The 27,730-nt window shown below is 44.1% G+C and overlaps 1 protein-coding gene across 8 annotated transcripts in view; it reads left to right on the forward strand.

The window, feature by feature from the left end:
• Positions 1–27,730, forward strand: part of pcdh7b (protocadherin 7b) — a 113,869-nt gene that overhangs the window by 5,754 nt on the left and 80,385 nt on the right. Inside the window, exon 2 of one of the 8 annotated variants that reach the window (XM_058624115.1) lies at positions 13,565–15,144. The exons of the other annotated variants lie outside the window; for them this stretch is intronic. Coding sequence (XP_058480098.1) covers positions 13,565–13,591 — 27 coding nt within the window. The 3' untranslated portion in view covers positions 13,592–15,144. Of the gene's footprint in view, positions 1–13,564; positions 15,145–27,730 lie in introns of those variants that run through there. 8 annotated transcript variants of the gene reach the window in all.

Genomic DNA, 27,730 nt, shown 5'->3' on the forward strand with positions numbered 1-27,730 from the left:
AATAAATATAGTAATAGTGAGTGTTTACTGGCCTGCTGGGGAATGTCAGTTGTGGTTGTAGCCTGTTTAGGTTTTTTAATATACAATTGTACGCAGATATTAAAGTTGTTAAATAATCATTCAGCCGGGAGGGAATAGAAGGTAATTTATGGCTGCACAAGTGAGCTGATAGAGGAGAAGGTGTGTGTGTTCATGTGCTTCAATTATGGCATAAAACAGCAACCTCTATAGTGGATAAGGTAGTGAAGTGGTCATGGACTTGATTTTAGGGACGCAGAATTTAAAAAAAAAAAAATAAATTCTGTTGTCAGGTAAGTGCCACTACAGCTAAATGCATAATGAGACACTTAAGGACACTTGTGGGCCTCGGTTAAGGGCACACTCTGTGCGAAACAGTAGGAGACATTTAAAAGGAGAAATAATTCCCTTAAATGTTTTACCTCCTTGACATATATTATTTGCACTATTCCATTTTTGTCTACATTTCTTTTTTGCCACAAACAAGGTTGATTGACACCCAGTGTCCCGTCTCTTCTACCACTCCCTCTTTTTGTCCATCTGTGGGAAGAGATAGAGACAGGCACAAGAAAGACGGCTCTGTTAGCGGTGGGCAAAATGGCCCCTACTGTTTCACAGGGGACTTGGGGTCGGGTGGAAAGAGAAAAGCGGCAGAGTGTGTGTGTGTGTGAGAGAGAGAGAGAGAGAGAGAGAGAGAGAGAGAGAGAGGGAGAGAGAGGGAGAGAGAATAGGGTAGAGTGTAATCTCCGAGGTATCAGGTTCCGTCTTTTTCCCTTCTCACTAACGCTTAGTCTTCCCATAAGTGCAGCGGCTACCTGGTTGGTCAGTAACCAGGTAACCAGGAAACAAAGGGAGTTTATTAGCGAGATGAGCCTTTAGGTATATAGCTTGTCAGATGTTTAATCAATATCTAAAGATCGCTTTTATAGTTTTTACCGTGCTGGCCTGATTCGAGGCCTGCTTGAATGTTAACCAATCTCCAACTCTCAGAATGATACTGAGTTATTCAGTGAGTATTCTCAAATATCCATCACCCCTGCTTAAGAATCCCATTTAATCCAAAATTTGAACCTTTTTTTTTGATCAGTGAGAATGTATGAAATCAACGTTCAACGGTCACCCCCCAGATTGAATGATTCTGGGTTTTTATTTGCTTCAGTTTGTCTCCAACATTATGGATTATAATTCTAATTTGTTTAGAACAATTAAAAAGAGAGAAAAATTGATTTTTTTTTGGAAAAAGTGAAATTGTGTTCATTGAAACTGCAATTTTTTCATTTTTGCCAGCAATGCGAATTCAGGCACGTCCATCTTCTGCTTGTTAGCGTGTAAAGAGCCATTAAAAGTCTGGAGCAAACCGCGTACTTTTTACAAAATGGGACAGCGCTCGGCTGTGTTTCGGTTTCATCATCAACACGGGCATGACAGCGAGATAAGGGAGCTAATTCGAGGAGAAGAGGAGATTGCAAGTGGTGTATAACCGCTCATTTTAGTGTGAAAGAGGCTTAAGATTGTTAGGCTGTAACGTTCACGGTTCTCTGTTCTGTTTTTGAATTTTTGGGTGGCGTGGGACATTTTGCCTATCTGGGCCTACGGTGTCTTCTGTTTCTAAATCCTTGCATCCACACGCTGATGAGCAGTGTATGCCTTTAACACAACACTTAACTTTATTACTTTTGGCAGTAGCGTCCGTTCCATCCTGTGCCAGAAAAATAAACGCTGTCCGACCATAACGCGGCGAGGAATGAAATCACTTAGCCGTTGAATTATCACAAAGCGTCAGCTTTTGTTTTATCATCGCACTTCAAAGAGCCACTCGCGTCCAGGTGGATCGCTTTTAATCAGTAGTGAGCCACAGCAGCTTGTGTTTTATGCTCTCGGAAAGCGTAGCCCCTCAGGGCAGGCAAAAGCCCCCGCTCCACAAACTAGCACCAGGTTATTTCGCCTCAGGGTCGATGCTGCAAGCATAATCGGGCATTGCCCTTAACTCAGCCCGGGTGTTCACCTCCCGTGCTCTGGCCAGCTGTTCCTCCGGCACCGCGTCGGGGCAACGACCTCCCGCACAAGATTTTTATACGGCCACAGAGCAGCTGATTTGCATCGAGCAAATCCTCGCTCTGACCATCTAACACGAGATGTGATGGCGCCTCATGCTCCTCGGGCAGATCAGGAAACCAATATGGAAATGTGGGGCATTTGCCTTCAGCCTAATTTGTTTTTTAACCCTCCAAAATGTAGCCGCCTAAACACCTAGGAGAAGCCACAGCCGAACCTAAACGAATCTCACGAAAGTGAACCTCAGTGACCCTACAGTTTTTATTTGAACGTCGGCTCCTTTGGATTAAGAGACAATGCCGCCACTGTCTGCCGTGTTTTCTTTAGCATTCAGCACAAACGGCCTGGAATTTGCAGGCATAGAAAGCCCCCCCACCCCACAAACCCCCGTTGCAGCTTGTGTGATTTTATCTGTGAAATTGTTGTGGCAGTCAGTCACTCATTGAGCTCAATGAGATAATTACTTGATAAGATCTGCCACAGGAGCTTTAACATGTTTTGTCATCCCACGTTCTCTCCCATTGTTGCGGATATTTTAGGAGGAAGGAGAAGATAAAGTAGCTGTTGTTTCAGTCTCGTGTTTTTATAAAGATCCTGGATACAGGTAAGAACTTAAACTGCGCTGAAAGGGTGTCGCAAAGGGACTTGAATTAAATTCAGACGGTGATACCCAGGTGAAAAAAGAAACACTTTATGGAAATCTTAAGAAATGAGATTATGTGCAATTGAGCCGGTTTGTTTACTGCCACATTGTCATTAGCACTTGTCCTTTGTGTGGTGCGGGCGCACCGCAGACTGTGGCTAATTTTATCAAAATTGTTTTGGATCCATTATCCGTCGCTTAATTCAATATGGCTGCTCCGGCTTCTGTTGTTTATGTTCTGGGAAGAGAAATGAAAGGAGTTGGGGACGCGGAGAAAGGCTTGCGGTGCTTTTCTGCAGCGGGCAGCGTTTTCTCGTGTAATTTGGTTCGAATGCATTTGCTCTAAAGCAATTACTAATCTGAAGGATTAGACTCACCTGATGCACCAGTAGAAATTGAGGAGATGGAGTGAGAAACGCGAGGATATTGCTATCGCTGGTTTCTCCACTTTCTGCCATATTACTCTGTATAATGTGTTAATATACAGTAGAGGCTGTTACCTGTAGGGCTAACTTTGCAAAGGCATTGCCTCATCTCTTGTTCTTTGTCTCCCTTTCTTTACTTTTTATTTTTATTATTTTTATCATACTCTAAACACGCCAGGCAGCTCAAGATGTCTTTATGGTACTATAAATACACGATTGAACGCGCTCCAGATGCCCTGCGCTCATCTGCGTCGTCTGTCGCGATAAGATGCCCGAAAGAGAAAGAAAGGAGAGTGAAGAAAGGGAAAGAAACAGACAAGAAATTTAAGCCGCATGCCACCTTGATTGCTCTCCACGCTGCTGATTGTAAGTGGCAGTGTCAAGGATGCCACCTTCCTCTCGCTGCTTCTTTTCAATTTTGGTGTCATCGAAAATGGAATTTCATTTCATACCGGCGGCGATCGCATTAGATAGGGCTCACACCAGGATAAAGCCGATTCATATTTGCAGATTTGCCTCTCCTGTGGCACTATCAATCATCGCACACTCAGCCCTGTTGCAGACTTGTTTTCCACGGCGACTGTTAGGGAATTGGTACAGTAAATTGACTTTTACAAGGCTCACAAGGTCCATGATACGCGAGCGCGCCCGTGCTGTTGTTTCCTCTGCGAACTGTCCTCTCGTATAGAAACTACAGCGGGCTAAATGAGAACATCACTTCGCTGTGCCGCGGGAGCAAACCCTGGGGAATACTTCCCCGCCAATGAGCTGACTAACAACACAGATCAGACATAAGGGTTGTTTGTGAAACTAATGGGCCAAGAGTGTTTTATTTACTGTGACACTGTACCTCATCGAAACTGCAAAAATGTCAGTCAGGCCCATTATAATGTCATTTTTTTTTGGTTGTGAGAGAGGTCACAATCCGTTTTGTTGGTGGCAGAGGGGTGTTTACCGGGATGTAGTCTTCTGTTTTGAAATCATGAGATTTGAATTCAACATTCATTTTGATATAGAATCTATGATTTGTATGCTTGATTTCCTCTCCCTTTCTTATTCCACCCTCGCCGTGATTCATCAGATGAATCGCTCACTGTCAGCGGTGCTCACATGGGTGCAGGATGTCAAGGGAACCGCGAGCAAGCGGGCAGCGCCCGCCATGTTGTCACATATGGCCTTCGTGAAGATGAGAATAACAGCCATGAAAGCTAGTTACACCGGTCCATAATTTACCACTGAGTGCCACATTTTCCTCTGGCAGTCAACTGAAAAGCTCCTTATTGCAAAATGAACTGATTTATTAAAGGGATAGGTCAGTTTTTTTTTCCCGAGTGCAGCTTAAAGAGGTTCTGACACATGAAAACACAGATGAAACAAGCAAACTTCTTACCAACACATATCTATTTCAGCTTAAATCTATAATAACCTAAGACTGTGTTTGCTGATGTATGAAGAATCACCTCACCTCAGTCACACAATAACATGTGTGAATGTACTGATGGAGGCAAAAGTGGATCAGCAACTCCCGTGTGCCATGTTGATTTTGAGACTGGTTTACAAAGTGACACAGACTTCAGTTTGCAACTTGTCAGACAGGCCTATGCTGTGATGTGGATAAAGATAACTTCACTTTAAGCTGATGTAGATTTTATTAGATGGGTCTTTAGTGAGTGTCAGGTATGTTTTCAGAGAGAGCTTGCCTGGTTTTCTTCAGGAAAAAAAAACAAAAAGGTTACACATACATATTGTTGTATCTCATATCCAAATGAATGCTTGGGTGACCACAACTCCACAACAACAACAAACAGTCCAGCAAACTGCAGACCACAGCGCCGAGTTTATTCTCCGCGCGAGACGATTCCGTCGGCGAATGTGCGCTCTTAAAACTGCTTTGAAGGCGACAAAGCACCTTAGTTGGTCTGCAAGGTGGCTGGCAGCTAGTTAGCAGGGCTGCCACTGTGAGCATATCAATGCTGTGCATTGTGCGGCTCACAGAAATGCCAGCTGCAGTGCTTTTTTCTTTTTTTTTTTTTGCTTTAACAGCACCACGGTGGCCAGGTGCCAGGTGTGTTTACAGTGTTTGTGAGAGGTAAAGATTACCGTGTCCACCTGGGTGGTGAGGTCCAAAGGGGTTTCACAGAGAGGGATTCACGCGTGCACGGACATGAATGCACCTCAGGACTGAAAGAACAGAGCAGCTCAGATTACAACACACAAAGAGCGACTTTGACTTTTCCACTGAGGACACGGCTACTCCAAGACAGCAGTTGAACACAGGTGTACCTAAAGCAAATATCTAATCAGCTAGTCACATGGCGGCTCGTCACAAAGTGACATCCCAGTACGTCCCAGTTTCGGAAATACTCAACCATCTCTAGGGATTACGGCGAATGGTCAGTAAAACTGAAAATATCCTGTGAGCGGCGGTTCGTGATGCCAGAGGTCAGCGGAGATTGACGATAGAGAGGCAACAGTAACTCATCCTAACCAGTATCTGCAGCATCTCTGAACTACCAACACCTCAGACCTTGGAGGATATGCGCTACAGCAGCACAAGACCACGTCGGCAGCAGGTACACATGATATGTAGAGAAGTTACCGGCGAGTGGAAAATAGGTGACGGAAATAAAACCAAGTTAACCAGAGTAATTAGAGCGTGTTTAATAAGTACAACCTTCACCCTGGGTTCAGGTTTTGTCTTTACAGACATGCACCTGTTCTGCAAAATCCATCTAAACCCTTTTTGACTTTGTCTTTTTTATATTAAGAAAGTGCTAAAATATTAAGATGCACTGAGCTCTCATGACTGCATAAGACACATTAGGATTTGTCGGGGCTAAATAATGCATCTGAAAGCTTTGTGTTTCATACAGAGAGTAAAGGACTAATAGGGTGCAGTCACACATATTTGCTAAGCAGCAGAGCCTATTGGATATGACTTGACTTGTTTAGAGGGAGAGGACGGGGACCACTAGCCCCGGTTTGGGTGCAGCGCCCCACCGTGAGCCCCCCGCCCCCCCCCAACCCCCCAAATGAGATTATACGTGTATGAAACAGGAGGTACAGCACTCACAGACCATCCATCAAAGCCCGGGGGGACCTTTGTGAAAGTTTGTGCACATGTCTCCTCAGCGGGCAAACCCACAGTAGTGTCAACGTGGGTGCACAGGTGTGAGCGAAAGTGTGTGGGTGTGCAGTACAGTACCAACGTGTGTGCGCGTGTGTGCGTGTGTGCGTGTGAGGGCTGGAAAGCAGAGCAAACGGGGGGTGGAGGAGTGGGGCTAAGCAGTTCAGCCTCTCCATCATCCTCCACGGCAGTCACACACACACTGTGACATGCCTGAGAGGGTTTCAATATCCTGTGTGTGTGCGTGTGTGTGTTTGTCTGTCTGTGCCGCTGTGTTTACCCAAGAAAAGCAAGTTCATTATATTTGTATGTGTGTGTGTCTGGTTATTACACAGACTCTCTGCACACATGCGTACAAAGGCAGATTGGAGCCCGAAGGCTGGAGCAATACTTTATATTTTATAGAAGAAGAAGAAAAAAACCAAAAAAAAAAACACGTCAAGCTTGAGTAGTCGAGTGCGGCGCGGTAGCTTCTCTTCAGCCAGTAATTACAAGCGCCCTCGAGCAAGGCACTGTGAGGTCCTCTGCCGCCCCAACAAAGCTATTTATTTATTTGGACACTCCCGTGGCTAAGGTGTGAATTTAAAACCCGCTTCAGTGTGGACACGATCACGAGCACCTGTGGTAAAGACCTTGCAGATGTGTGCAAAAAAAAGAAAGCAGAACTATTCATTAGCGGAGCGTTGGCAGGGGCAGGAGGAGCCTCTGTATCGATGAAGCTTTACCTGGCAGAGAGCAGGCTATTAGCCAGGCCCGATAAATCTTGTCAGCTGCTGGAAGAGTCTACCTGCCTGCTGAAGAATGAAGGTCACAGGGCAGCTGGAGTTACGAGCGGCCTCGCAAAGGTATCTGCTATCAAATCAACTGAAATATGAAGTGAGGCTGGGCTTTTGAAAATGATCTTCTTCTTCTTCTTTTTTCCCTTGTATGTGCGTTTCGCTTCTGTTGGGCCTTTTAGTGATACTGTGATTTAATTCAAATATGAATGAGGTTACAGCCTCGGTCTAGTTTGTGATCACCTACGGATGATTATTGCCGTTCGTGGCGGGAAGACTTATCCTTAACCCTCTGGTGAAATACCAACAATACATACAACCACAGATGTCTTTGTCTATTAACAGATGCCATTTAAAAGTGGAACGAGTCTGTATCCAATTAATATCGCTTTTAGTCCTCGTATTTGGGCGCTTCTCCCTACAAAGAAAAGGAAAGGAAAGGAAATGTGGAAGTCTCCGTCGTGATATATCCTGCATTATTACATACTGTTGAAAACTGCAATATAAAGAGGAGATGACTGGCTTCAGTCAGACAAATGCTATACCACTGTGGTTTGAGAGAGTCCAGACATTAAATATGGTTTCAGCTATCGATCTGCGGCACCTTGCCCTATAGCCTGCATATGGTCTCGGTTTGGCATCACCTGCTTTTCTTCTCACTGCATCTCAGGAGACGGAGTCCCTCTACGACGTCTCTCTTCCCGGCAACAATGTTCCGAGTAACACCTACAAATAGTCAATCAAAGCGGCCACTGGTGGAGAACGGTGTCGGCCATTTTGGCTCCAGAATGAGTGGGTGGGTGAACTCAGGTGCTTGAATAATAGTGTGCTCTGAGCTGTGGCTTTTGCTCAGTTTCGCCGCATTTATGGAGGCGAGAGGGAGCGAGAGAGAGAGAGAGAGAGAGGCAGAGGGGATGTAATCAAGACTGAAAGACTGGTCTTTGACATGGTTCATTTACTGCGAGCTGGTCCAATGCAACACTTGGGACACAACAGCCAATTGTACATTTTCAGAGTAAATTCAGCAGTGGGAACTGCCTGGAGGGGGAGCTTGCCCACAGAGGAGCAGGAGTGGGGTTGTCATGGTGTTGTGTTGGCGGGGGTGGGTGGTGGGGGGTGGTCTGTAGGCAATGTTGTTACATTTGCTGCTGTTTGGTTCTAGGTTGATGAGGTCTGGGATTGGGGGAAAGGCAGCGACATCAATCAAGTTGACAAGTCCGGGGGCGGTAAAATTATTAGAATAATGGCAAACAAAGACGCTTAAAGATGACCAGGTTTCTTTCGTACTGTACTTTCAACTTTCTTTTCTTTCTTTTTTTTCCCCACCACCCCCCCCCCAAACCCGGGCTATTCCCTCATCGCCACTTCCATCACATTTAATCCGTCTGTAATGACATTTTCATTATCAGCAAAACTTGAAAACTGCGGGGAATGCAGGTGCACGGAGGAAGTGGATGACACGTTCAGTTGTAGCTCCACTACACCATGTAATTGGACTACTGTCTTTAACCCCAGTGTAAAAACACAAGCAGAGAAATTATTTATTGAAAAAGTGTGTCCATCGGTATTAGGTATTTTTTTTGCTTGACTATAACAGGCTGCAAACTAGCTGATGTTTAGTTGGTAACATGTTGAGCGTCATTCTAGGTCTTCCTTGTTTGTTTTCATGGTGTTGTATACCGGCTTCTCCTATTATTTTCAGGTCAAAGGTCAGGGGCAGGAACAGTGGAACATGTGCTGAGTGCCAAGGCCAGTTTGAGCCCAGTATAACATGGTCATTTGACTCACCACCACATTATGTGGCCGTGTTTGTCAAAAACTCTACGTTTACATGTCCAATTTTGAGGCATTTTGACGGACACAGTGATTCAATTTCTTCTCACGTCATGTAGAAGAACTGCCGACCAGCTCTGACACAGAATGGAGCTCATAGAGGCTTTGACAAGCGACTAAGTGCAGACGTGTGCGACATTTATGAGTGTGTTGTGGATTTCCCCCTGGCCGGACTCGGAGGAAAAAAGACAGTGACTTGCTCTTTAATTGATATCAGATTTCTGCGGGTGCCGCATCCGAATGTTTGAACAGCGCGGATTGCCTTTTCCCCGGCGTGCGGCAAACGGCAGGGGCGATCCATTTGATGTGTGACACAAATGTGCTTCACATGCAAACGTTCCCTTTCCCCTCTGCATGATTTACGCCGGGTGCGCGCCTTCCCTTTTGAAACGCTTTGAATGAGCTTTTCTTTGCCAAGACAGCCTCTTGTCTTTTGTGAATTGGAGACATGACATGACAATTGAAGCACTTGTAATTTATGTTTAAAGATGTCAGCGTTATCTGTGCCAGCGTGGTTCTGTTTGAACGAGGAGGAACACTAGTGAGGGGTCCGCCGTCGCGGTTGAAAAAGCGTATGTCTGTGTTTGCTCAGGAGTCTTTGGTGGGCTATCCGTTGTTACTATGGCAATATACCTCCGCAGCACTTACCACCACCCACTGTGACTTCTCCTGTGGCCACATGCCTGGAGCTTTTTTTTTTATTTAAGGGTTTCACTGCCTCTCATCTTGCTTGTAACAAGTAATTCAGACACGTCGCTGCCAAACGTGGAGCTCAGTGTCATGTTCTCTTGAAAAAAAAAAAAAATCTAACAGCTTTGGCCCGGAGTTGGACGAGGCGTGGGAACGCCATGTTCTACTAAACTCTTTTGATAATGCCACCTGGGTAAGCGGGGAGCTTTTCAAAGTTGACGATCCCCCCCGAACGCTAAATTGGAAGCAGTTGCTCCGCTACAATGGGCTCATCGCTTTCCTGTGTCACGGCTCCTCAGGGATCATAATTTACAGTCCTCCCGACTTTTTGAGTTCGGGATTCACAAAGTCAAATTAGACGGCGAGAGCGAGAACACCAGTGGCTGCTAAACGCTTCGCTCTTTAACTCAAGGCCATGCGGCATCTTTTTTTCCGGCACCATCCCAAGTTGGGTTTTGGTCGCTGGTTAACCATTTCCTACATCTATTCCTGCCCAAGAAAAATGTGCAACAACACTGTGGAAACAGACCAAAGATATTTTAAGTCCAAAATACACACGCCTTGTCTTTTTAAGCCACGGGAGATGAATGATTTCGATGTGAAAACAAGAGAAACTTAAAGGATTTGAATCACAGGGAGGCCTGTCTTTGAATTAAAAAAAAAGGTCAAGTCTGTTACAGATGTGATGTGCCACATAGGATTCCAGTGTTGTCAAGCCTCTCCGTATCAAATGGCCATGAATCTTAAAGACTTCTGAAAGAAGACCTTTATTTCATCCAGAATCTGAGGAGCACGACAGCTGAATAGTAATGAAATAATGCAGACACATTAAAGCATCTTGTGTGTCAAGGATCAAAGAGGAGGAATGTTGATTAAATAAAGGAAACGCCTCGGCACAGTGAGGAAAATGACCACCCGCGTGAGTGCATGGAGTGGACGGCAGTGTAAATGTAAATCTGCAGCAACAGGAACGAAATCTAGCAAATCTAGCCGGAGAGCCTCTCGTCGGTGTAAGGACTCTTGGCGTGCGTGTGGCTTAATGAAGTGGGACTTAGCCTGTGTGACAACATGAACATGTCGGATTGCAGGTTGCTGTTGAAATTCCTCAGAGGCCGCCTGCAGCGTTCAAACATGTTTGCTCCGCAGAGAGTCGCGTATTCACACCTTTACAATAAACACTCACCTCGTCTTAACCCTACACATGTATTTACACTGGAATTCCAGCCTGTTATTTCACACCCTCGTCCGACCTGTACACGCGGGATGTTTTTTTCCGCATGCAGAGGGGGTATAGGGTTTCAACCGGTGATAATTGCAATCAAATCAAATCCTGAATTATCCAGTGTGTAGAAGAGTTGATAGGCAGAAATGAAATCTGTTAGGTTTTTTGTAGAATTAGCCTCTTTTATGTACTTTACTGAGACAGTTTAAGTATGAAAAGAGTTCAAAATTCATACTCTAGCTGGTTTGGACATGGCGTCACAAGACGGCTATTAAAACAACCCTGAAAGTTCCACACTGGAGCTTTACAAGCCATTACAAAAGACTATTCCCCAATCTTGGTGGACAGCAGCGACTGTATAGGTGTGGGGGGGGCATGTGTGACGCCCATGATGGTGACTGGGTTTCTACCTGCTTGGTCGTTGTGGCTGAGACTGTACACGAGAAAGGAAAAAGGGAGGAGGAGAAAACAAATGACAACCAGCTTCACTTCAAACTGCCACAGCCAGCGTTGGGGCAGTAATGCATCACCCAGTAATATATTACCATAATATTACCTTGCCGAGTAATGAGTAATGAAAGAAATGACCATTTTGCGTCACCAAAATAAAAAGCTGGACATGACGTCAGCCAGAACCAGAGCCTAAATGCAATGTACTGTGTATTGTTCGTATACAGAATACACAGAAAAGTATGATTAAGAATTCGATGAGACTGCTATGATGTAAAACCATTTGTACTCCATTCTGTTCTTGTAAAATATATTTAGAAAAAACGTGTTAAAGTGTGGCGCAACTGCTTTCTTTTATTTATTTTCTATTACTTATGCTCTGTAATCTTTCATGTTTAACCGAAATCATTCATACTGCTTGCTGTCGCCCCGAGGAATATGCAGGAAACCAAGATGGAAGTTGGCAGTTTAAAAACAACGTAGAGTAATAAAGAAGTAGTACGTAATAAGTTAAATCCCGACACTGTCGCACGGAAAGTTGGTGATGATTTTTCGACACATCCGCTGAAACGCGTGTCAGAGGAAGAAAAGAAAGTGTCCCACCCACAGCCGCGCTGTGAGTGACGCGTTGTGGGTGGACACGGACAACGCCGCCTCACGTGTTTACCTCGCACTGACACAACAACAACAACAACAACAACAGCAGCAGCAGCAGCAGCAACGACAGCACCGGGAGGAGGAGGCCGCTTTTGTACAGCACATGTTGATACACAGAAGGGGAGTGACAGGTTTGAGAAATTGGCAAACAGCGTTTGCTGGAAGGCTTCCTTGGGGCTTGGGCACCGTTTGGAATCATGTGCAAATGCAGAGGAGTGTGAATGAAAAATGGCTTTGTGATCCTGCCGCGTTGCCTCTGTCATGAGAGCGTGATTTTCTTTTCTCTCCCCCTCTCTCTCCCACCCCGGCTGCCTGCCTGTCATCCTCATCATCTGCCCCTTCAAACGCTCGCTTTTTCCTCACTCCACTTCTCATCATCTCCGTTTTTTAACACGCCATTCTCTCACCATAACATCCCTCCCTCCTCCATCACTCCTCTCTGTCTTGCTCCCTCTATCTCTCATATTCTCACACTCCTATCCTCCCCCCGCCCCCCACCACCGCCGCCTCTGTTCTTCCAGCTTAGCGGACGTGGTTATTTAAGGCTTTGAATCCATAAAACTCGCCTTAGGTGTGTTTGCTTTTGTTACTCCCCCAAAATGGTGCAGCGGCTGCTGCATTGTTAGCTGCTGATCCTGGTTTTAGCCACTGGCCGCGGAGAGCACAGGAGAGTTTCATGTGGTTTAGTGGCGACTTAAGTCAAGGTGGAGCCCCGCAATCCCATCAGCAGGTTTTAAGTAGTGTGGCTGCCACTTAGCAGGGGAAGTCTGGAAGACATTCTCAGGATACTTGTACCTTTCTGTCCCCTGAAGGAAAACAGTCAGGGATCCAGCCTGCAGGGCTGTGGATACAGAGTCATCTCTAAGCTCCTTAACTGTGGAGCAGCATTAGTGAAGTGCTTTCAGTTGCTCACACATCCTTGTCCACGGTGGAATTTCCTCTGAAGCTTGTACATAAACGCGTGACCAAGATGACCTCAGATGAGACAACGGCGACGGGAGTTAAGTCACAAGCAGGTCTCAAGTCTTCATTTTCAAGTCTCAAGCAAGACCCACGTCATTCTTACAAGAATCAAGCAAGTCAAGTTGAGTCCCTGGTTCAAAATCAAGCAAGTTACAAGACAAGTCGTAGAAGATGAAGATGGTTTTCCAGATATTCAGCATTTAAATACACTGTATTACTCATACAATGTAAGGACTGCTTCACAGTCCCATGCAACTGAGTTGTTTATAGAAAAAATATAGAATTAACATTGATAAAATTAAAATAAATGAGACAAAATAGACAAAAAACCGCATTTAAAATATTAAGCCAAAAAAAACACACTAACATAACCAGCTTTTGACCCGCCAAGACGTTAACTAGAGTTCGCTTAAAATAGCAACCAACTGACTTCCTGTCTTACCTTCCTTTGCGCGATTTGATGTAATGCTGCTGGTGTCGCTCGGTTGCCAGGTTTGCAACAAGGCCGCAAAAGCAGACACCCAATGCTTCCAAAAACAAACCGTGACAGTAACACGCCAATATTTGAATAATTAGAAAATGTAAATAAGTCAAGTCGTCTACCAATTTTTCTTTAGTCGTTGGCTGCAGGCAACTACACTTGAGTAGAAGACCTCTTATCCAAGATGATTTTTCAGAGGATAAATACTTGTTTTTTCTCACCAGCTAGAACTGAAGAAGCCTCTTGGATGAGACAGCCAACTTCTGAAGAAGACTATGACCTGGATGACTGAGAACCTCCACCTCCACGTCTGATATCCAATGTTACTCAAGCAAGTCCCAATCCCTCAAATTTGCTCCTGAGGTCTGACTCGAGTCAAGTCATGTGACGTGTCCCCCTAAGTTGAAAGGCAGCTGTTGCCTCTGTGGCTAGAAAATGATGACGTAGCCGTTGACTTACGTCACAGCCTGCGATTCAGCGGGTGTCAGCGTCATACTTGACGTCTCAGCGATTTGCATTACATCTATGGGGGCACAGTGTGATTCACACTCCCCCCCCCCCCCCACATGTGCACTTGTGCGCCGACGCGAGCGCCGCAACCACACAGCAAGATCACAAGATCGTGCGCCGCATTCGCAAGCACATTGTCTGAGACAATTACTTTTTTTTTTTTTCTTTTGTCTTCGTCTGTCGGGAACCACGGGAACGTGACACAAACTGAAAACAGTCACAGCGTGATCCTTCCTGCACAACATCTGTCCCAGATTGCTCTACTCTTCCTAATTAAACCCTGTTTACCTCAACATTCTTAAAGCAGACTATTGACTAATTATCAGGCACAAGCTCCCTTTAAAGCCCAGTTTCAATCTCGCACACACTGATGAGCGGAGCTGGTGAGCGAGAATTAGAAATGAAGCGCGCAATGAGGGTTTCTCCCCTTGAGCGTCGCCTCTTATTGTCCAAATCTGGCCTTGACGATGCCAAGTCTGCCAATGTATTAGTCTCCCATAAAAAGAACAGAAAAGAAAGAAATGAATCAAGTGAGGAGACTTCACAGTGCTTAAACATTGTTTGTGTGCATCCAACTGAAGGCGGTAAAATAAGGAAGAAAAGAAAAGAAAAGTATAACTTGCGGCAATTTCTAATCATACATTTTTAATGTTTATTCCGCTGTTCCTTAATTAAATCCATGCATCAGAATAAAGTGAAAAAGTGGGTTTGAGGGCGGGGAGAAGCTAATTTATAATGCAATAATTTTCACTGAGAATGTCCACGAGGGATTTTAATGGATAGTTTCTGAAAAGAGATTCTCATGACTTTTTTTTTTTTTTGTCACTGTTGTTATACATTTGCCCTCTGGGTTCTGGTAGGGAGGGAGCAATCCTTCTGCGTGTGAAATATTACAGATGGTTATCTGAAGTTAAAGTCACATTTTGGTGATTTTAAACTTGCAGGCTCAGTCACACCCACACACACACACACACACACACAGAATTATCCCAGGCAGGCGCCTGATTCAATTAGTTGTAGGTGAAGAGCAGAAAGATGAGGGTCAAACTCGCAATTCCAGTCCAAATAGAGATGCTTCCTGGGAGACCCAGCATGTCTCTAAATGTGGCAGCTCCCTGGGTCATTGTTTCATCACAACCCAGAATGTCTCTGGGGCTCGCCGGGGCTCTATAAATCCAGGTATATAGCTATATACTGCTTCTATAATGTACATTTGAAAGATGCTCTTTGTGTGATGTTTCTATTCATATTTTCTCTGCATGGCTGCAGTTGAAACCCTAGACCCCCTGTGGGTACGAGGAGACTTTTTCTTCTTCTTTTTTTTTTATGTGTTTGCCTGCATATTAAAACACTGAGATACTATTTGCATCCAAATGTTCTTTTTTTTTTTTTTTTTTTTAAAGAAGATGGTCAAAAATCAGTTTAAAAAACAACTTTTCACACAAACTTTACTTGACACCTTTGGTTCTCAGCGTCTCCTCCAGTTCTCATCATTAATCACTTTATTTGTTTCATCTCATGGAAGCGTCTTTTTCATTTTTCAGATACCAATACAGAAAACTTTATTAACCCCGAGCGGGTAGATGAGTTTCCACAGTCCGCTGACCACACACGCGCCTTCAATCTTGAGTGTCAAAAGGAACAGTATTGTGTGTGGGAATTTATTTGATTTATTTTAAAAGACAAACATAAAAAAAAGGAATATGAATATAAACGCCTATAAACAAGAAAAAAGACCAACACAAACATACACGAATAAAAATGTTAATAAATGCTAGAATGAATAAAGCAGAAGTGCAAAAGAAGCTAGTTATATTATTATTATGTTCAGTTTCACCTTCTATTCATCATCACCAACATATAAACACATTTTTAAGTACAAAACTACATTCAATATGTTTTCCTTATGTCAAACATCATTGACAAAGGCTAGGTTTCCTCAAGGCCAATGCAAAAGAAAAAAAAGAATATACAAATAATAACCACTAATAAATAGTATAATAAAACAAAGACACCAAGATAAACTGCCCCCAGTCAGACGCATGATCAGTGACCCTGCAGCCAGTCTGCTGTTATTGAAATTTTCACAACGAGCATTCATAATAAGACGGGTATTAGGTATAGATTTCCTGTAATGGCAGTTGCTGACAACAATCCATCCTCCCACTGAGCTATAATGCAAAGAAGGGATCAATGGTGGATAAACACCAGGCCTCCTTATTTGAAAGTCGTTCAAACAAGCGCCAGTTCCAGCCTCTAATGGGTTTGTTTATAAGGACCACCTGGCTCTAAGGCCTGTCTAGACAGCCGCCGCTGCTCTCGGCCTCGTGTGTTGGCCATGACGGACAAAAGCTGCGGCTGCGATGTTTTAATATACATGAATAAAAATCTAAATATGGACTTTCTATAGTCTGTCTGGGTTTGATGTGATTAGTGGAGACTTGGCAACGGATAATTAGCTTCAAAACAATACAACCACAAAAGTGCAACTCAAATTGCAACTCAATAGCTCAAATCATTCAGGCCCTAATCTTAAGCCAACCATTTCTTATGTGATGTCAAGGTTGTTTCAGATGTCAGTCAAAATCCACCACAACCCCCCAAAAAATGTTAATTCTCGAGGATGTTTTTTTTTGTTGGTTTACAGTGAAACATTCCTGCCCTTTTTGCTACACAAACACTTCCCCTCCCCCCCCAGAGTGTGGCTTCCCCATGTGCTTTCTCAGAGGATCTGGATTTAATAAACACTAAGTCATGCCAGAAACATCTGCAGGAGGGTTGTCCAGCTGTGTGACTTACATTAAGATGAAGAGTCAGTGTATGTGACAGTGGTGTTATATACAGCGAAAAGCAAGGGGAAATTTGATTTGTTGTTGTGGGATGCATTTTTCCACGTTTTTCACTTCCCCTATATAGTTTAATTTTTATTTAACATTAAAGCTACATTGTGTTACTACATCTCTTGCCGCCTGGGGACACAGGAAGTGACAGACAGAGGTAACAGCAAAAAAACTCAAGTGAAGTCTACTGCTGGAAAAACCTGCGCTCATTGTCGTCGCCCCGCCACTGCGCCGCTGCTGTATACAAACAAACACTCCCTCAGTCAGGTCTGATATTTGCGTTTGACGGAGCCCGTTTTCAGACGACGGGACGCCGCAAACAAATAATGTCGCATCGTTTCTGCTCACAAGAACCGAACAGAGCCTGCACAACAGCAAAAAAAAATAAAACAATAAAATCATCAAGAGTTACAGACTGCATTTTTAAATATAGCAACAAATAAAAATAGATATACTGTACTTTGAAGTGCAGATTTTTTTTTTTTTTTCTTTCAAGATCTCAGCCTTCTTCTCGTGTCACCTCTGAGCACAAAGTGCTTTGAACACGCGTGGAAGCTGGCCTAGTAAGTACCAAACAAACAGAAAAAAAAAGAAAATGACAACACCCTCAGGAGTAAGTGTTTCATCCTGTCCGCGGACACGTCGACTTGCATTTGTCGCGAATCTCACAGGTTGCGAGGATCTCCGAGAGTTACCGTTGTCTAAAGTCGAGAGAGTTTGGGATTTGGCAACTCGGTCTCTGAATGAAATTGCGTGTGAGGCGTCTTCCCCTAGGGGGGAGAAAGGGAAGACGGCGAGAGAGTGAGTCAAGGAGCTTAACAAAAACAAGTTTTTCTTGTTTTTTGATTCTTCTCAGTGATCACTAATTACAGACTGACACAGCTTGTCTTAAATAGTACAAAAGGAGAAGAAGAAGAAAACATGAAAAGGCATTAAATACCCTGCGTAATTGCCGTTATTGTGGTGAGTTGGAACAAACACATTCCTGACGTCCTCCTGGGACCGCTGTGTGTTTGTGTGCGTGTTGTGTTTTATTAAACAGACAGTGAGTTCTGGCGTGATATTCATTAAGTCTTTGAAGTTGTGGATTATGTCAAATATTCAGAGTGTGGCTGGTTGTTTTTGCAGCAATTTTTACAAACCCCATTAGAACAAGTATTGGCATGCAGATTTGCTCACGATGTGCCGATAAATTTGATGGGAATGAACACGGACGCTTTCATGTTGACGGAAGGTTCAGACAAGGCCCCGCGGAGCCCCGAGTAGACTGAACTCGTTGCCAAGTCAGAGTGTGGCACAACTGCTCCTGCTGCTACTGTTTTGCTGGCTACGTCCAGACTCGAGGCAAATTAGATTTCTTGGGGGAGACTATCTGCATTATTAACCGTGCAAGTGAGAGAAATCAAACTTGTGCGGCGGGATGTGGGCATTCTTTCCAAACTGGAGCCCGAGATTGAAATACACAGCCTCGAAGCGCATCAGAGCGTCTAAAATAATTACCGCAAGGCCCACGAGAGGGCGCTATGAATCCAGTTTAGCGTTTTGACGTCATTCTGTGCGAGTGAAGGGAAGGGAAAGAAGATTCTGACTAGTTGGAATCAGATTTAATTTTTTTATTATATTTTGAAAAACTAATCTGGATATGTGTAAAAGCGTCTGACCAAAGGCCTAAATTGTTGTTGTTCTTGTGTGTTGAGAGCATGTCCATCCTGTTTTACTCCCCCCCCCCCCCCACCTCTAGTGTAAATGATGCACTGTCAACAAGGAATTTAACGCTTGTTACTGTAATTTTGGCCTGAAACGGAATGCACATGGTCGCGCTACCACTTCTCTCTCCTATCATTTTGTTCAACCTCAAAGCTGCAGTATGTGTGTGTGTGTGTGTGTGTGTGTGTGTGTGTGTGTGTGGGGTCCTCTTTGCATCTGTGTTTCACCGGATTGTGAGAACGTTGAAAGCAACAAGGTCACAGCACTCGGCAAAGTTATTCCACTTCAGAGGTTCAACGTAGTTCTTGCAGCTGGAATCAGCGAGGAGTTGAGAGCTGAAGAGTGACGAAGAGGCAGGCTGCTCTTATCACAGTGTTGTTGTTTTGTTTTTTCTTTTTTTTCCCAATTCCAAACATGTCCAGCCTTTGTTAAAGGTTTCATACGAAGCAGAGAGTATGAGGCATCTTTATGCCTTTTCTCTGCTGATGGAGAACCATCAATCCATTCACTGTCCACCGCTTTATACTTAAAGACATACCAGAGGTGGATTTTTCAGTTTGTATTATTTTCTATATGGACTTTTTCATGGAATTATTGCTTGTGCTGCTACTTTATGTCACATTTTCCCCCTAATCTACAATATTAGAATAATACCATGGTATGCTAAGTCAGCATTTTCAGTGGTTTTCTGTGTTAGTTGGGAATGCTGAGTCAACAATTAAGTTGAGAACGCAGAGTCAGCACTCCCAACTGTTGCTTCCCTGCTTTTCTTGGTGAATTTCAGCAATTCCTGCATCAAAAACCGACGCTTTGTTTGTTTCACTCATTGCCACGAGCAACTTTTTCAGAGTTCTCGTGACACAAAAAGCAAGTGCACTCTGTGTGTCATTATGTGCCCGGGGTTGGACAGAGACGCGAGTGTCACACTCCGCGTCAAAACTGTCAACGATATTTCAACGGAAATCTGAGAGATCCTGTTCTTGGAAATAGAAGCCATGTGAAAATAAAAAAAAAAAAAAAGAACATCATCACACCTACTCCAGCTACAAAATGACACACTCTTTACTACTTTAAGATGATTATAATAATAAGTATCTTCACATTTAATGTGGATGTAATACAGGTTATTCACACACCACCTCCAGAAAGGGTTGGGAGGCTTGTGTGACCTCAAGTTGAACTTTTCCCCTGCAGATGAATCCTGTTCTCGTCTCAGCACTTATCCTTACATCTTTGAGGGGGCCACCATCCCCCCCCCCCCGCAGATTCATGCAATTCTAAAAAGGAGGTGTTGGCTCCTATATACAGTAATCATTTAGGACATGTCTGAGGCTCAGGAGAGCAAAGTCTGTTGCTCACGTTTCTAGACTCCTGGATCATTAAAATGCCTCTGGCAATGCACGCCGCACGTAAGCTGTTTCTTGTCTTACACTTAGTTCTGACATTTCATTTTGGCTCAGCGCAGTCAGATCTCCTCTGAAAAGTCCAAATAAGGTGTTTTCTGCCCAAACATCTTTTTTTTTTTTTTTTTACTATTTCTCCACTCTCCCTTGCTCTCGCCGCCCCTACATTTTTCTAAATCAGCGTGCGCTATTAAAAACAAAGCCAAACAAGGAGCTGCAAGTCAGGCAACAAACTTTGGGAAATTGATTAGTTTCGGCTGTTGTTTTCACAAATTAAATATTAACTTTTCTTTCTTTCTCTTGTTCATTCTTTCTTTCTTTTCTTACTCACGTTTTCCGCCACGCCAGGCATAAGACACGGTTGCCTGGGTATTGTTCGTAGCGGTTTCACGCCCAGGATAATGAGAAAATTTCGGCACGTCAACATTAGTCGAAGAAATCACATTCATGCAAGGGCGAGGTTGGTTAATTTGAAATTCTACCAGGGGGGTTTATGCTTTCTCTCTGCTTCCCGAATAGAAAGGCAGGACGAAAGAAATTGAAGAAAGCAGGAGATAGGAAAGCCTTTTTTTCTTTTTTTCAAACTTTGTCACTTGGGGTCCACATTTGCTTGACACCTTTTCTCTGGCTTTTTGCTGTCTGCCCAGTAGGGTTGGTAAATGACTTATATTAAGGTCGCTGGTGGAGGTGAGCGTGTGTGTGTGTGTGTTTGTGTGTCCTGTCAGTATGTGCTCTGGCTGGAAGAGAAAGGTAGGTCCTGTTCAAACCTGGCATTAACATCTGGCCCTCAGGGAACCAACTGTATGTGCACAGCCTGCAGAATGACTGTTTGAGTCACAATCGATCAGATCTGGCCTCAGTCAGACCTGGACTTTGTGCAATCCGCACTCAGGATGTTAATACCAGGTCTGAACGGGGTCATAACAGCTCAGCTGGTCTCGGGTCACCCAGTACTCTACAGTCTACACAACTACAATCCGTACCATGCTGTTGTGATATTAGCGTGCTCCCTGGCACTTTGATGCTCATTTAAATACACTGAGGATAGATAACTGGAAGGATCTAAATTCGGTAACATAGCCAGAGCATATTAGGATAATCTTCAAGGGAGTGAGGATCAAATGCATCTCAGGAAATGTGGGGAAAATAAATAAATTAACATGTTTTAGGAGACTATCCGCACCAATTAGAGAACTAAATTTAGATGCACTTGGAAGTTGCTGACAACTTTACACAGACTAATCACTGCTACTACGACTAGAGCATAATCCACTACTGGAAAGTGTACTTTTACTCATGTTAATCCTGAAGTAACATTGATGGCGTTCATGTGCGTGAGGCTACCATACCATAGGCAGTAATTATACTGTTCTGTTTCTAAAGTGTACTTGAAGGTGTGTCTGAACGGCCGCGCGGTAAGCAGACAGGAACAAAAGATGTGCACAAAAGTAGGTAAAGATGAAAACACATTAAGCCACGGCCATGCTGCGTATGCGTCCAAAAGCCCACTCCTGTCCCATTAGGCTGACGAGCGCCACCAGCCTGGGCAAATAAATAAATTGGAGTCCATCAGTCGACTCTCATTTTCGCTTCATTACTGGAGGTAACGGAATACATTAAGTTACCTTTGCATGCGGAAAATGTGTTCGCCTCAGCGTTTTAATCTACAGAAGAACCTTTTCCTTTAATGAGCGGGAATTTTATAGTACACTGCATTATTCAATTAAGGCCTGGCTGCGGCAACGCAGAGGGGAAAGTGGGAGGGATAGAGAGAACGACGGTAGACGGAGAAGGAGAGGAAAGCGAATGAGCAGCGCAGTGCATGATGCAAGTGGCGTGAAGAGATTCAGTCCCAGCCAGCTTAATAATGCGAACCCACCTACACACGTGTGCGTGTGCACACACAATCACGCAGCCTTGCCAGTGGCAGCATCGCCACTGCTGCATATCAAAGCGGAATAATATCATACTTTGGCTGGATATTTTGGCGTCGCATGCATTAGCGCTGATGACTGTGGTTGAATTGCAAATGTCCTCGGCTTCGGCGGATTATTAGAACCGCTGTGAAGCATTTGCTTTTCTTTCTTTTTAACCATTTTATTCTATTTCTATGGAGTTCAACGCTAAATATTGAAGAAAAAAAACTGGGTTTCTGGGTTTGAGATGGTTCTCATTGGATGTTTTAGATCGTCTTTGCATGCTGCTGCACAGGTTTCTGTTTGTGTTGTGTGCTGTGACAGACGTGTATTTAAAAAGCAGGCAGGTGCACAAACATGCTGCTGCTATATAGAACACTTGTCAATGGCGCCTTCCCGCTCTGTCACTATGTAAAGCAATAAGCTTGGTTTCTTGAGGTCCCCGAACAAATGAGCACTGATTAAGCCAGAATGCTTCAGTGCTTTCCTTTCTCTCCCTTCCATGCACACACACACACACACACACACACAGCCATGCATATGCACAAACAGGTATACACACAGCACACTGACCGCGGCGTTTGAGTTGAAAACCGCGTTTAAAATAAAACGGCGGAAACAAAACGGGTTTGACTCAAACTGGCATCTGCAGCGGCAAGATTTAGAGCAATTTCTCTCTTCCAAACAAAAAAAAAATCTGGAAGCAGAAGCTGGGACACAGTCTCACTCAGTGGCCAAATGCGGGATAAGAATACAAATGCCCGTTTTCTGTGTGGGAGAGAAAGCAGAGCCGACTGGGACTGCACATAAAGCCCCCCCCCCACACACACACACCAAATCCGCTAAAGGTGCTGGGGGCCGTCATGTACGGAGCGGTAAATTGATCATGACACAGCACTGTGGAAAGAGAAAAAAAAAAGAAAAGAACCCCAAACGTAAAAGCATGTCAAAGGCACAAAAGATGAGGCAGAGAGAGAAAAGGGAACACACAGGCCGCATCATTTTTTAACATCTCCGCTGGATAAGCGGCGGCGGAGATTAATGCGTTGGCGTCTTTATATTGCCGCGCATGCATGTGTGCGGATTAACATGAGCCAAGTTGCCGCCATATGCTCCATGCGATGCAAAATCAACCCTCTGTCAAACCTTCATGAGCCCACGTTGCGTTTAGGAATGTATATGTTAATGTATATCAATATCGATATTAGTCCTGTAAAGTCTTTTACCTCTGCACCTAGCTGTGTGGGTGGCGGAAATCTCGATTAACATCACGTTGCTTTTGTTTAGCGAAGCCTTTACGTCAAAGATTTGTTTTACCGCTCTGTTTGTATCCGTGTTTTACTTTTTACCAATATCAAGCTCGGGATGTTTGCCAGTATCAGAGTAACGCCAATGTGGCGCATCATACTGGTTCATCCCAAGCTATGTTGCTCCTATAGCTAAGTGTTAAATTTGGTTACATAGCAGGATCTGGCTGTGCATACTGAGCCAGAAACACACTTTTTTTGAAAGTGTCCATTTGACTAGATTTGCTGTATTTTCTGGGTTAAGCACTCCCTTTCTTTGAAGTGAACGTCTCCGTCCCACAGCGTGCAAGTATTAGGCTCACATCCTTGGAATAGTAAAGGCAGAGCGCTGTAGAAGAAAAAAAAAAAGAAAGGAAAAAAATCTCTCTTCATCTGTAACTGCTTCTCGCCACACTCACATACTGGATAGCGACCATCTGCATAAACTGATTGAGCAGATTTCTTTGTTTGGACTGGACTGTCAAGCCTATGCTGAGGATCACTAAATATGGAGCACTGCAGTTGTGTGGCCATGTCTGTGCGGAGAGGACTGCGATGGTGTTGGTGGACTGAATGATTTGGGGAAAATACCTAATGGGATCGTATCGCAGACGGAATTCAGTGTTCAATTCTTTTGTCAAGCTTTCGGTTGAATATTGTACTTGTTTTAAACTGCAATGGAACAGTATACCACGTAAGACATGACTGAAATAATAACTCCTCTACATTCTAATGCAAAGATAACATAGCTATGTAGATGCCTCTGAAAGCTGAGTTAAATGCATCCTTTGCTACTCTAGACCTGGCCTCCACACCATTGGCACTTTGAAGCGATGCATGCACTCAACGCTGCCCTTTGATCCGCTCGCCTTGGCCTCCCTTGAACCCTCAACTCGACGCATTCCTGCACTGCACACTTCTCATAACATGGGAATTAGAGAGCAGCCTCAGTCGACAGGGTTAAATAGAAGCCGTCACCCCATCATTATTACTCCAAGAGGTGATGAGGCATTCAGTCTCGGAGTGGTCTGTGTCTTTTATCTGGGAAGTTCAGTGGGTTTTTTTTTTTTTGGTCACAAAAACCTCCTGCTGAGGTATTGATGGATTCCTGCAGACAGGTGCACATATGAATACAAAAGCGAGCCATTGTGTCAAACAAGCAAGTGCCTCCCTCTCTGTGTTTTCTCTCTTTCATTCACATTTTGCCATAGAATTCGGTTGGATTGTTTGGTGCTTGTTGAGATGGAAGATTAAGGCCACCAAATTTGTGCTGCAGCTGTGAGAAAATCACCAAAAATCATGCGACGAGGAATAGTGTGTTCTGGCTGTTTTTTAGGCATTTCAAGTAACAGTGGTGGAGATAAATGCAAAAATCATAGGTACATGATTGTTGTTGCTCTGGCAACCCGTGTACACATCAGCAGGCATATTCAAAATTCTCCCGAGAAATTGTCTCGGTTTTGTCTCTATTCATAAGACACCCTCAACTCCTCCAAGTGATGAGGTTAACTAGTGAGTTGCGAGCGGTGATTCTTTGTGTCTCGTACCGAGAACTTTCTCTTTTGTCTCGGTTTTGAAGGGCTGTCATTTTCACTTTTGTACATCCAACAACAAAAGGAAGTATGTTGAGGTGCAGCTCCTCCACAGCTTGCCTGTCCAATACATGTAGCATACATCAGTGCTTCCCAGCTGAAGAACCTACGCCCTGCTCCTTCTTCTCTCCAGTCCCCTTTCCCCCTACTCTCCCAGCCAATTACCAATTCCCTTTTGAGGCACAATGACATTGGGTTTTGACAGCTGACATTTTTTTCATCACGGAACTTTTTTTTCTCCAGCCGTATTTCTATCTCGCCATGCTTTTTCTTTCTCTCTCTCTCGCTGTCTGTTTTGTGAGGATCTTTAATCTCAGCTCAAAGACAGGTGGGGTGGTTTGAGCTGAGCGCTTAAATGAAAGCCCGTGGAATTGTAGGTGCCTCTTTGACCTCGGGTTCTCCTTCCTCGAGAGCATGCCTCGTTACTGGCAGCGGGATGTCACCTCATTGCGAGCCAGATCAAACGCTGTGTGAAGTGCGCGTGCTTGCAGGCTAGTGCACGCTAGCGTGTCTCCGCCAGAATCCTATTAGAACATCCGATAATGTCAAAAACTGACAGGGGAAAGAGATAAAAAACCCTTCACATGGACACATTTGAACAAACTTTTCAGGGTTCAAACTTCTCCGGCAGACCCAAAGTTTTAGCCAAGGGGATCAAATTCCCTTCACTTGTCATTCTAGCTTATGTGTCTCATGATAACCATCTGCAATTTACGACCTAAAGGTCAAAGGCTGCACAAGAAAGACTAAAGCTAATCCATCTCTCAAAAAAAAACACTTAGTGACATTGTGAGTTTGGAGATACTAATAATTACTAATACTTGCACCATGTTTGTTTGCTGAAACTGATATTTTTGATTGTAAAAAAAAAACAAAACAGTTTTAACTATTTGCTAAGTAGCATCTTTATTTTCTCTCCCCCTCGACCTTTTTCTTTCACCTATTTATTTTGTTTTCTTTTCACTCCCCTTATTCAATCTGTTCTCAATCTGGCGTTTTTTCTTTCTATCGGTGTGGGAAGAGGTCAAGGGCAGGAAAATGATAACATTCGCTCATTCTCTGGTCAATTTAGGAATGCGGCCCAATTGGGCGCGCGCAAACACACCATATTGATGGATGAGAGGTCTTTCTCCAAGGGTGTTAACATGATTCATGGCTCCTTTGTGGCTATTAGTCGTACACACACACACACACACACACACACATGAATGTTCACACATGCTCGCAACCGTAACTGCGATTGAGCAACGCACTCTTCTGTCAACACAACTCTTTATAAGGCCAGATGGATTCCACCTCTGGCACTTGACTAGTAACAAAAACCTACTACAATGTTTGAATGTCACCAGCTAGAAAGAAACACAGAGCATTCAACACATTGCCTCCAGTCAGTCACGGCAGGTGGAAGCAGGTTCAAGAAGGTGTGTTTATACACAGACAAGCTGCCGCACACACACACACACACACACACACACCCTGACACATGTCAAATGCCTCTGATAGTATTAGCGGTTAACACATTCAGTCACATTCACTTCAAGTGAAGTGACGCGGCGACTCTTTGTTGATGAGTGTTGTTTTTTCCGTCTCTTAAGCAGGCATACATCAGTCCTAGCAGAGCTGCGCAACTTGCGTGGGAGGAAAAAAGAGGGAAAACAAAAGCAACTGACAAAGATGGAGGAAAAGGAATTGAAAAGTAGGAGTGAGACGAGGAAGAAAGGGCGATGAGGGAAGATGGGGAAGGTAAACGAGGCAGAGAGGTAGAACAGTACTGATGACGGGAAGAGGAGGGGGGTAACAAAGTCTAAAGCATTTAGGGAAATGCCTTCAGGGCAAATGCACTAATGTTCCATCAGTTCGGTTTGTTTAGGAGCTTTCTTCACTGCCCTCTTGTGAAACACTGGAGGCAATTAATTAGCGGTGCATGATGGGGGAAACAAGAATAAGTGTATCCTGCCACATTGAGGCTGCACTTGAGCTACCTGCATGCTAACATCCTCACGGTGACAATTCTAACGTGAGGGGATTGATGGGTGTTTCGTACAACCTCACATTACGAATAATGCGACTATTCAACACAGAACTTACTCAAACACCTCTAATGTGACCGTTCACCTCCGAGCAGTCCGTCAATTCTTTTTAGCACAGCCGTTAGCTTACAAGCTGGAGCCTAGTGAGGTATAATGATATTCAGTATTAGTTTAGTCATCTTACTGTCTTGAAACTAGAACTGAGACCATATTTAAATGAGTGGGTGGAGCCAGGATAGAGGCAAGAGGTCACTGTACATAATATTGCTCCTTTTTCCTTTCCCTTTGTCCAGACCCCACTTCATCATTTCTTTCCGTTTATCTCTCCTCCAAATCTCCTTATCTCGTTCTCCTCACCTTAATTTCCTCTCTAGATCACACCACAATAAGTCTTTTTCATCTACTCCTCCTTCTCTTGATGGCACTTTATTTCACACACTACGCGAGACATCTTTTTTTTTTTTGTCCCTGCGCTCGATGCTATATTTTTGACCTATTTTTACTGAAAGACTCAAAGGAAAGATTTTATTTTCCTAATTTCCCCCCCCCCCAAAAAAATATCGAACAAAGCATTTTCAAACTGTTCAAAATCCTCACCACATCCTCTATTGTGCATCCCTCAGTGCGAGTTATTTAAGATGACCGACGAAGTTGATGTGCGTAACTGTTCCCATCACCACTAAGTGAATCCCTCTGCTCGTTCCTGATTTGCGATGACACTGATGGTGAAGGCAGCCAATTTCTCAGAACCAGTGTATTTCTTTTTTTTCTCTCCACATGCTCAAAGTTTGTAATCATTTGTCGCCACAGAATATGAACTTCGCACACATTTGGGTTGCACTATTTCTCTCAAGCTTCTTTTTGCCCAATTACTGCTGTCTGTGACCATGGGAAGGCTCATGGCTCTCGCATTGGGTGCTGTCCAATGGAGTTGATCCCCTGCTCTGGCCAAGGCCATCTGTGCCTGTGGGTGTTGTAATGAGAGAAAAATGTCTACTGGTCTCTGCCCGAATCCCCAGTCTCAGTCATTGTGCGTGTGCACGGGCTCTGGAAAACAGCAATTTGGTTTGGGCCTTCCATGTGTCTCCGACCTCATAGCCCCTATC

This window comes from Solea solea, chromosome 3, assembly GCF_958295425.1.
Source record: "Solea solea chromosome 3, fSolSol10.1, whole genome shotgun sequence".
Classification (NCBI taxonomy): Eukaryota; Metazoa; Chordata; class Actinopteri; order Pleuronectiformes; family Soleidae; genus Solea; species Solea solea.